Consider the following 11,444-nt stretch of genomic DNA (forward strand, 5'->3'; position numbering starts at 1 on the left):
TAGTTCAGCTTTTAGTTCTTTAAGAAAGTTTCATAGTGTTTTCCATAGTGGTTGTATTACTTTACATTCCCACCAGCAGTGTAAAAGTGTTTTCTTTTACACTTTTGTCCACATCCATGCCAACATCTATTATTTTTTGATTTTTAAATTATGACCTTCTTGCAGGAGTAAGGTGGTATTGTATTGCAGTTTGATTTGCATTTCTCTGATAATTGGTAATGCTGAGAATTTTTTCATGTTTCTTGGCCATTTGTATATCTTCTTTTGAGAACTGTCTATTCATGGCCTTAGCCCATTTTTTGATTTGATTGTTTTTTTGTTGCTGATTTGTTTGAGTTCCTTGTGGATTCTGGATATTAGTCCTTTGTTAGATGCATAGATTGCAAAGATTTTCTCCCACTCTGTGGGTTGTCTGTTAACTTTGCTGATTATTTCATTTGCTATGCAGAAGTGTGTTGGTTTAATTAAGTCCCACCTATTTATTTTTGCTTTTTGTTGCATTCGCTTTTGGGTTCTTCATCATGAACACTTTGCCTAAGCCAATAAGTAGAAGAGTTTTTTTTCCAATGTTATCTTCTAGAATTTTTATGGTTTCAGGTCTTAGATTTAAGTCTTTGATTCATCTTGAGTTGATTTTTGTATAAGATGAGAGATAAGGATCCAGTTTCATTCTTCTCCATGTGACTTGCCAATTATCCCAGCATTATTTGTTGAATAGGTTGTCTTTTCCCCACTTTATGTTTTCATTTGCTTTGTTGGCTGTAAGTATTTGGGTTTACTTCTTGGTTCTCTATTCTGTTCCATTGGTCTACATGCCTGTTTTTATAACAGTATCATGCTGTTTTGGTAACTATAGCCTTGTAGTATAGTTTGAAGTCAGGTTACGTGATGCCTCCAGATTTGTTTTTGTTTTTGCTTTTGTTTTTGTTTCACTTAGTCTTGCTTTGGCTATGTGGGCTCTTTTCTGGTTCCACAAGAATTTTATATATTTTTTTCTAGTTCTGTGAAGAATAATGATTGTATTTTGATGGGAATTGCATTGATTTTATAGATTGATTTTGGCAGTATGGTCATTTTCACAATACTGATTCTATGTATCCATGAGAATGGGATGTATTTCCATTTGTTTAGGTCATCTATGATTTCTTTCAGTAGTGTTTTGTAGTTTTCCTTGTAGAGATCTTTCACTTACTTAGATATATTCCTGAGTATTTAATTTTATTTCGTTTTTTGCAACTGTTGTAAAAGGGGTTGAGTTCTTGATTTGATTTTCAGCTTGGTCACTGAGCTGGTGTATAGTAGAGCTACTGATTTGTGTAATTTTATTTTGTATCCTGAAACTTTACTGAATTCATTTATCAGACCTATGATCTGATGAGTCTTTAGGGTTTTCTAGGTATAATCACATCACTGGCAAACTGTGACAGTTTGAGTTCCTCTTTACTGATTTGGATGCCCTTTATTTCTTCTTCTTGTCTGATTGCTCTGGCTAGGGTATTGCCTTATTTCTTAAAATAAAAAACTACAATTTGCCCAACTACTAAAATTTTATTTTGCAAAATTCCTTGCGACACTGTCCTAGAAAATGAAATATAAGAAGTCTCTTAGTTGGATGTCCTGAGATTACTACTGCTTTTCTGATAAAATAAAATTACCTCAAATATAGCTCTTCTGCCATATCCCTTCTTTGCCTAGATAGAATATTTAGATGGTACTCAAAAATACAATAATTATAAGTATGCACACAAACAGACACTGAGGATGGTGAGTATATTAGTCTGTTTTCACACTGCTGGTAAAGACATACCCGAGACTGGGAAGCAAAAGGGGTTTAATGGACTTACAGTTTCACATGGTTGGAGAGGCCTCACAATCATGGGGGAAGGCAAGGAGGAGCAAGTTATATCTTACATGGATAGCAGCAAGCAAAGCGAGAGAGAGCTTGTGCAGGGAAACTCTCATTTTTAAAACCATCAGCTCTTGTGAGACTTATTCTCTATCATGAGAACAGCATGAGAAAGAGTCGTCCCCATGATTCAATTACCTCCCACTGGGTTCCTCCCATGACACTTGGGAATTGTGGGAATTACAATTCAAGATGAGATTTGGGTGGGGACACAGTCAAACCATATCAGTGAGTACAAAGATAGAAAAAGTTTTAGTCCCCGATAATGGTGTGGAGCTTCTGCACCATCTGAAGACTGCCTGTAGTGGGCTTCTTTATAATTAGAATACACTACATAGTTCATAGTCAATACAAGTAATTCTGCCCAGCATTAAATATATTCCATTTTATTTATTTTTCTCCCTGCAATATTGGGATGGGATTTTCAGAGATTAAAATTTTCTCTGATTTTTCTATCATTGGCCAGTGACTTCCACATCTGTAGTCTTTGGCTGTTAGGTCAGTTTTCATCCCAAATATTTCTTCTGTCTTTACTAAACTTCACTTTCTTTACCTTTCCTCAAATAAAAAGCAGCTAATTCCCCAAAGTACCACAGTGATTTTTTTTTTTTTTTTTTTTTTTTTTTTTTTTTTTTTTAGCATTGATTAGTTTAACACTTGGTACCTGAATTCTAAAAGTGTTACATAGAGAAATTTACTGTGGTAATAAATTGACATTTCACTGAGACAACTGCTTTTGAAAAGAATTGGCATTTAATTCATATCTGTGATTAGGAATGTTTCAGGTTGTAAATGAACATTGATTAAAATCTGGACATTATTCAGACAGGCAATATTTGCTCACATTTATTCTCCTGCATTGTAAATAGTAGCCAACACACAAAAATAAAATATACAAGAATATAATATTTTTAAAAATAAGATTAACAGTGTAAGAAGGAAAATTTCAGAAAAAGCAGATAGACAATGTAGAAAATTGAAATGAAATCCCACAGTAAGAAAAAAAACAGAAAAGTGACTATTTAAGAATTATGCTACATGTGGAACTTAATTAGACCATTCTAAGAAAGGCCAATTTCTAATGCAAATTTTCTGAGGTTTTGAGATTTACTTTATTTTAAAAAATATGTTATAGCTACATGTTTTACTATAGATTTTCCTTTAGCCACTCAATATACTGATTTATAAGTCTGTGACTAATTTTAAGTTCCAGAATTGAAAATGCTCCATGGAATCCATCCTCAACATGGTTATGAGTAACCTGAACTCCAGCGTTGCGAAGTCGGGTGACATACATGAGTCCATCATCTCTTAAAGGATCATATTGACAGGTGATGACATAGGTCAGGGGTAAGCTATGTAATTTTTTGTCATCAGCCAACAAAGGGGCTGCCCTCACATCTAGGAACCCTGGATATTTTTTAGCCAGCTCAGAACTGCCATAATTTGGGTTGTTATAAACATGTCCTTTTATAAACCTCTCAGGGAGCAGGGAACTCCAATTAACAAATTTGAAGAGATGACTTGATTCCACAGGTACATGTTGTCTGGAAAGCATGGCTTTTTCAAGTGATCTATCAGTGGTAAAATATTCACTCCAGAATCTGACCATGAGTGATTTGGATAGAAGTAGAAAATTTGAATTTTCTTGATATGATGGTAAATCTACATCAAGAGGCTGAAGGGCAGGATAAATTAAAGCCTGGATCTTGAGTTTGATCTTGACATCTGGGTCATCAAGGAGCTGAGAAATAAGATGATTTGCACAAATCATTTTCATTTAAAACAATAAAGTAGCCCTAATAAGATTATCTATCTATCTATCTTGTCTTTATCTATCTATCTATTCATGATCTCAAAAAGACTTAAGTAATAAATGAAACATACCATCACCATAAATTTTCTAACATTTGAAATGGGTTTCTAGAGCTAGATGTTCATCAATATTTTCAACTTAAGGAAAATCATCTGTCATATATGCTTTATGGATAATACAAAAAGATCTAAGTGATCATTAGAAAGTCAATCTCCTATGCTTTCTACTAGGAATGATAACCAGAAGAACTGCATAAATATTCTCTTCTATTCATGTAAGAGTATATTAAAATAGGCCTGGTATAGTGGCTCAATCCTGTAATCCCAGCACTTTGGAAGGCTGAAGTGGGTGAATTGCTTGAGGTCAGGAGTTCGAGACCAGCTGGCTAACATGGCAAAAACCTGTCTTGACTAAAAATACAAAAATTTGCCAGGTGTGGTAGCGCACACCCGTCATTCAAGCTACTCAGGAGGCTGAGACACAAGAATTGCTTGAACCCGTGAGGTGGAGGTTGCAGTGAGCTGAGAAAACACCACTGCACTCCAGCCTGGGAGACAGAGTGAGACACTGTCTCAAAAAAAAAATTATTAAAATATACCAGTATATTAATAAGCTTTGCTATGAAGAAGAAGGATCACTTAATAGAGGTTTCTGACATGGCTTTGATGTTAAAGTGACATGTTACTTTAGGAGATTTGGGCAAGACTTCTCTGTGAAATGGTCTATTAACATCATCTTCTATATCAAGTCCATTGTGCTAATATTTGTAATAATCAGTCTGTAAAAAGAGATATACCAATACCAAGTAGGAAAAAAGGAGACTTATAAGAATGAAATATTACAAAATATGTTTTAAATTGTGAAAACATATAGGTTAAAAAATAATTTTATGTTTTCAAAGTGTATAATATACTATAAAAGATGTATAGAACTTCTACATAAAATTACAGATATTATTAGATGTAACCTCAAATATTTTGCAAATTGTGGTATTTATCTACATTTTAAGTATAATTATCAAAATAGACCATTTTGGAGACTATTTGTAAAGATTGGTACAAGTTGCCAAGCATTTTTATATAAATTTATTCATATGACCCTCAAACAACTCTTTAAAGTTGAAAGAGTTCATTTTTCTTACAGGAGAGAAAATAAATATTTATTTAAAGAGATTAAGCCAGTATCAATTCTAGAAATTACTGCATCTCCAAGTTTCCTGATGTCCAATCTAATGCTTTTGCTGCTACATTATGAAATTTATCCTAATGATTAGAAATCTACCTGTGAAGTTTCAAATACTTGTTCTGTATTATGATTGAAACAAAGTGCAATTATAAATCTTTACTTTTGAGAATATTGTTCAACATATTCTAGCAGTCAAAATGCTTTCAGTGTGAAAAATTATAAATAAATGTAATTAACAAAACCAATAACAGCAATGTTTTAAAATTGCTTTAGAACCCTCATTTGTAACTAAAGTCAACTAATAAAATCTAACCTTCTACATACATTCTTAGAGAGAAGATCTTAGGTAGCTCCTTCTCCTGACTGCCACTCCATGGGAAAATAGTCCCTTTCCGACTACTACATGGGAAAAGAGTTTAGATGTTTAAACAATCAATAGCAGTGTTTCTTCATCATAAAAACAAAATCTATTCTACATATAATTTGGGGCAAAAATGCCATTTATTATTATTATTATATCATCATTAAATGACAGATAAAAAGATCTGATTTTACATCTACATACAAAAATGTTTTGAATTCTTCATATTTCTTCTTTGTAAGTAGCATGGGACTCTTTGACTGTGTTGATAATTTTCTAAAAATAGGATTATTGTTATGGTAATAGAGGAGTATGCCATCAAAGATTCTATGAATTCGTCTGAACCTCTAATAGGGTAATAGGATCATTAGTCTCACAATTACATGATCTCATTCACCTACTTAGTATAATATTTTACTGACACATATTATTTTATTTTTTATGCTTTTAAGAGACAGGACCTTACTCTGTCACCCAGGCTGGAGTACAGAGGCATGATTATAGCTTACTGTAACCTTGAACTCCTGTGCTTAAGAGATCCTTCCGCCTCAGCCTCCTCAGCCTCCCAGGTAGCTAGGACTACAAACTCACACTATTATGCCAGGCTAATTTTTCTTTTCTTATTATTATTTTATTTATTTATTTATTCATTTATTTATTCATTTATTTTTGTAGAGACAGGGTCTCACTGTATTTCCCAGGCTGCTATCAAACTCCTGGTCTCAAGTGATCCTTTTGCCTTGGTCTCTCAGAGCACGCTGGGATTGCACTTCTGAGCTACCACATGCAGGCTATAATTTCAAATTAATGATTTATCCAAAGAGTTAACATTCCCTTAAGAAAGAAAAAAAAAATCTATGACAGAAGCAGAGATTGACATTATAATGTTTTAGTCATTTCTTCTCAATATTCTCTTTAATAGTTTCAAAAAATTAATATCTTCTATTTGCATTTATATTTTAATACATGCATTAAATATGTTTATAAGTAGACTATTTTTAAAAAGCATAGAAACTATCAACATCATACCTGTTGAGTCACTGCTGCAGCTAAATTCCCTCCTGCACTATCTCCAGAAATACCGATTCTCTCAGGGTTCACACCATATTTTGCAAGAACTGTTTTACGTAAGAACCACCTTAAGGCGTTATATACATCTTCAAATTGAATTGGGAAATGATACTTAGGTGCTAATCTGTAGCTGTAGAGAGAAAACATAGTTCACACATTTTTTTTTGTTTTTATTAGAACGTAATATATTATTGGTGCAAAATAATGGCAAAACCGCAATAACTTTTGCACCAACCTAATACATGCTGGAAGTGCACATAAGTATATAATTTCTTTAATTTTCAAACTTAACACAGCCACATAATCAGCACTCAGATCATGAAATATAACATTGCCGGCATCTCAGAAACGTTTTGTTTACTCTCTTTAATTCCTGAAGTATCCACTAATTTGACATAACAGCATAAATTAATTTTGCCTAGTTTTTGCCTTTAAATAAATGAAATCATATAGCATATACTATGTATCTGGTGTCAACTGTTCAACATTATGTTTCTGAGCCTCATTCATACTGCTTCTATCTTCCTGTATAGTACTCTATTGTTTGAATATACCACAAATCATTTAGCCATTAACATGTTGATGGGCTAAGTGAAATAAGCCAGTCATGGAATAACCAATACTGTATTTTTCCACTTATATAAGGTGTCTAAAATAGTCAAATTCATAGAATCAGAGTGAAAAGATGGTTGCAAGGGCTGTGGGAAGGAGGAAATGGAGAGTTACTGATCAGCTGGCATAAAGTTTCAGTCAAACAAGTTGAATAAGCTCTACAGATCTGCTATAGAGTCAAAAATAATGCAAATTTTAAAATTCATTAAGAGGGTAGATCACATATTAAATATTCTTGCAAATAATTAAACAAACAATAAATACTAAATAAATATTTTTCCAGATTAAAAAAATGTTATGGGGATTTAGACTGCTTGCAGTCTTGGGCACAAACAGTGCTGCTATGAATATTCTAGTACATGTTTTTTTTGTGACCATATGGATGTATTCTTGTTGATATATACCTGTGCTACTGATAGTAACAGAGGTATGCATAAGCTTTACTTAATAATATCAAAGAGTTTTGCTAAGTGGTTTACCAAGTCATTCTCAAACCAGAGCTTATGGAAGTGCTGTTGATTCAAAACCTCATCAACACTTGGTATTTTATGTCTTTCTCATTTTATCTATAATTTTTAGTATATAAAGGTATCGCAATAGTCTTAATTTGTATTTTCCTGATGTATACAGTACATTTTCATATATTGTTTGATGATTTGGATATCCTTTTCTGTAAATTGTCTTTCTGAGTCTTTCCTCTATACTTGTATTAATTGGTGTTTTTATATTTTGGATTTGAAAAAGTATATATGTATTTAAAACGGTTTAAAGTACACATATGTCTATACCCACATATATACACACACACAAACTTTAAGACTTCTGTTAATGACAGAGTCTAGCTCTGTCGCCCAGGCTGGAGTCCAGTGGCACGATCTCAGCTCACCGCAACCTCCAACTCCCGGGTTCAAGCAGTTCTCCTGCCTCAACCTTCCGAGTAGCTGGGATTACAGGTGCCCACTACCACACCCGGCTAATTTTTGTATTTTTAGTAGAGATGGAGTTTCACCATGTTGGCCAGGCTGGGCTCGAACTCCTGATCTCGTGATCCACCTGCCTCGGCCTCCCAAAGTGTTGGGATTACAGGCATGAGCCACTGCACCCAACCTGAATTTTTAATATAACCATTTTACTGAGACATTCATAACCCATAAAATTAACACATTTTAAGTATGCAATTCAGTGATTTTCAATATATTCAGAGTTGTGCAATCATTGCCACAATCAATTTTGGAAGATTTTCCTCACGCTAAAAGGAAATCCTATACCCATTAGTAGTCACTTGTCATTTCTCCCCATCCTCCAAACCCAACCATAGGCAACCATTAATCTACATTCTGTCTCTATTCATTTGCCCTATTTTGGACATTTTCTGTAAATGGAATCACCAAACTTGCCATTTGTGACTGACTTGTTTCATCTAGCATAATATTTTCAAGATTTGTCCATACTGTAGCAGTCCTTCTATTAACAAACAAATAATTAACTGATAAATGGATGAATAAAATGTGGTATATTTACACAATTGAATATCTGTATAGATATGCCACATTTTATTTAAATATTTGATTGAATTTTAAATGTTCAATTGTATAGATATACCACATTTTATCCATCCATTTATCAGTTAATGAACATTGGGTTGCTTCCACTTTTAAGGTTTATGAATAATGCTTCTACAAACATACAAGTTTTTATATGGGCATGTTTTCATTTCTCTTGTGTATACACCTAGAAATGGAAATACTGGGTCAATATGGTAACTCTGTTTGACGTTTTAAGGAGCTGTCAAAGTGTTTATTCGCACCAGTAGTATAGAGGATTCTGATTTTTCCATGTCCCCACTAACACTTGTTATTATCTTTTTAAATATATATATTATACCCATCCTAGTGGGTGTGAAGTGGTATTTCATTGTGGTTTTGATTTGCGTTTCTCTAATGACTAATGATATTGAGCATCTTTTCATGAGCTTATTGGTCATTTTAATTTAAATACAACCAAAATTATCTATCTTTTAATATTGGAGTTCTTCATCTTTAATATAAATAAAATAAGAATATTTGAAGGTAAGGCATATATTTTATACATATTTTAAAGTATATTTTGTCTTTCAAGTGCATGTGATTTATTAGTCATTTCAATGAATCAAATACAGGTGTAGGTCTTATCCTGTAATTTGACTTGCCATGTTTAAGAAAATTCTCTTTAAGAATAAAGTTGGAATGCAAAACACCATAAGCCTGGATTTTCTAACTGCATTTTACAAAATATTATTCTAGCCACTACATTTATGAGTGATCACATACAACCAAATATTGATCAAGATTATGTCCCAACATTATAATAATGATTTAACTTGACAAATGGGGATGAGTATGTTATTTTTTAATTGTTCATTTAGTTTCTGAAATTTCAATATATACTGCTCTGGCATGGGTCTACCCAGCAATCCACTCCTAATTTTACTGTCCCTCAGTGCTCTTTCCATAAGTGGATTATTTAACACAATTTCATATGAACTCATCTATTTTGTTCAATTTGATAATAAATTTTTAATATACTTAGTGCAGTGTATAGCACTTGGTGAGCCTAAACTGTAGGCTATATTTTAAATATTTAAAATTACATAGCCTACAGTTTAGGCTCATTAAGTGCTATACACTGGGCTAAGTCTGTTTCAAGGATGTTATCACTTACTCTTCACAATGACCATCTGAGATGGAAATTATTTATGATCCACTTTTATAGATGATCCTGTGACTCCAGGGCACTCATTTTTAAAGACTGTGAATTAAGGGTTGAAAGGAAATATCGTGCAGGTAATTATGTCCATAAATGATACAGTTTGAATTTATGTGAAAACAATTTTTTTTTTTTTTTTTACTTTTTGTTGTTTCTTTTTGCCTAAATAACACGTGTACACACATATACAGATTTTTTTTTCTCAGCTCTAATCAGGTCAGGCCTAGCACTCACTTGCAATTGCCTACTTAGTGTCATCTGAGAAACATTTATTTTTGGCATAATCATGCATCGGCTGAGAAAGCTGAGAGAATTGACTGAGCGTGGTGGCACACGCCTGTAATCCCAGCACTTTAGGAGGCTGAGGAGGGCAGATAATTTGAGGTCAGGAGCTCGAGACCTGCCTGACCAACATGGTGAAACCCCCATCTCTACTGAAAATACAAAAATTAGCTGGGCGTGGTGATTTGCGCCTGTAATCCCAGCTACTCGGGAAGCTGAGGTTTGAGAATCACTTGAACCCAGGACAGAGGTTGCAGCGAGCTGAGATCCTACCACTGCACTCCAGCCTAGGTGACAGAGTGAGACTGTGACACACACACACACACACACACACACACTCTCTCTCACAACAAGCAAACAAAAAAAGAAAGCTGAGAGAATCTTGGCATGTCAGGAATCTGGCCAGAAAACCAAACAGCACAGCTCTTACTTGGTTGATATGACGACAGCATCAAGTCGGTCTGCTGTCCATCTTGACAGCAAGTCATAATCGTTTACAGCTGAAATAAAAGGATAAAAGCAACATATTAGTAAAATAGACAAACGAAGACAAGGCTGTTTCCTTCACAAAAAAGTCCTGCTGCACTTCTTTCACGTTCTGGAAGTTCTATTTTACCTTAAAACAGGAGAGACAAATTTAACACTGTATTTATAAGAAGCCATCCATCCACGACTCAGTGGAATTCAAGTTTCCCAGCGAACCTCCTAATGCTCTCCCTGCCTTTTATCTTTTGTCTTGCACATTTTGCCATTGATCCTTCTATGTCAGACTCATTCTCTAGATTAACCCAGCTCTGTTACTGGAAGGAGGTAATGATTTGGCTCTGTTTTAGATGATGGGTATACAAAGATAAAAAGACAAGTCGCCAACTTGACCAACATGTTGTCAGATATGTGAGCCAAGGAGATGCAGACAGAATTGTAGCAACATAGAAGGAACACCTAAGTCTGCACGGGACAATAGAAAAGGCACCTGAATATAAGTGGAATAGAACTAGGTCCCCTTAAACAAACACTGGAACTTACTACTTGCATCTGTACTACTACTTTAAGAATATACTTAGCTGAGGCCTGTCTTTGCCTCTTTTTCTCTTGTCTAAGAGGAAAGACACAATACTCTTTTTTTCCATTTCCAACCTTCCTATCTATATCCAATTATTTTACTAGTGCTCTAAATTTTCTTCCCTTTCATTTCCTCTGGGATGTGTATCTATCAGTCAACACTCCCAGCCCATTACTTGGCTAACGTATTTCTACTTATTACCTTCATTTATTTCAGTCTACCAACTTGTTTATATTTCTCCTGCACAAAAATAAAAGAAAATGCTCTTACTTAGCTCTCGTTTCAATCTATAGTTTTCTTGCTTATTTCACAACTAAGTCCTTTTAAGGCCAGCAATTATTCTTTTTTTTCTTTTTTAGACTTTAAGTTCTAGGGTACATGTGCACAACATGCAGGTTTGTTA

At 34.0% G+C, this 11,444-nt stretch overlaps 1 protein-coding gene across 2 annotated transcripts in view; it reads right to left on the reverse strand.

The window, feature by feature from the left end:
- Positions 1-2,734: 2,734 nt before the first annotated feature.
- AADAC (arylacetamide deacetylase) overlaps positions 2,735-11,444 on the reverse strand; it is a 28,893-nt gene continuing 20,183 nt past the window's right edge. For both annotated transcript variants that reach the window (XM_011972747.1, XM_011972746.1), the window contains 3 exons: positions 10,409-10,478; positions 6,298-6,469; positions 2,735-3,650 (listed from right to left, as the gene is read on the reverse strand). In XM_011972747.1, the coding sequence (XP_011828137.1) occupies positions 3,054-3,650; positions 6,298-6,469; positions 10,409-10,478 (839 nt within the window). In that variant the 3' untranslated portion in view covers positions 2,735-3,053. The remainder of the gene's footprint in view (positions 3,651-6,297; positions 6,470-10,408; positions 10,479-11,444) is intronic.

Source organism: Mandrillus leucophaeus, unplaced genomic scaffold, assembly GCF_000951045.1.
Source record: "Mandrillus leucophaeus isolate KB7577 unplaced genomic scaffold, Mleu.le_1.0 Scaffold130, whole genome shotgun sequence".
Taxonomy (NCBI): domain Eukaryota; kingdom Metazoa; phylum Chordata; class Mammalia; order Primates; family Cercopithecidae; genus Mandrillus; species Mandrillus leucophaeus.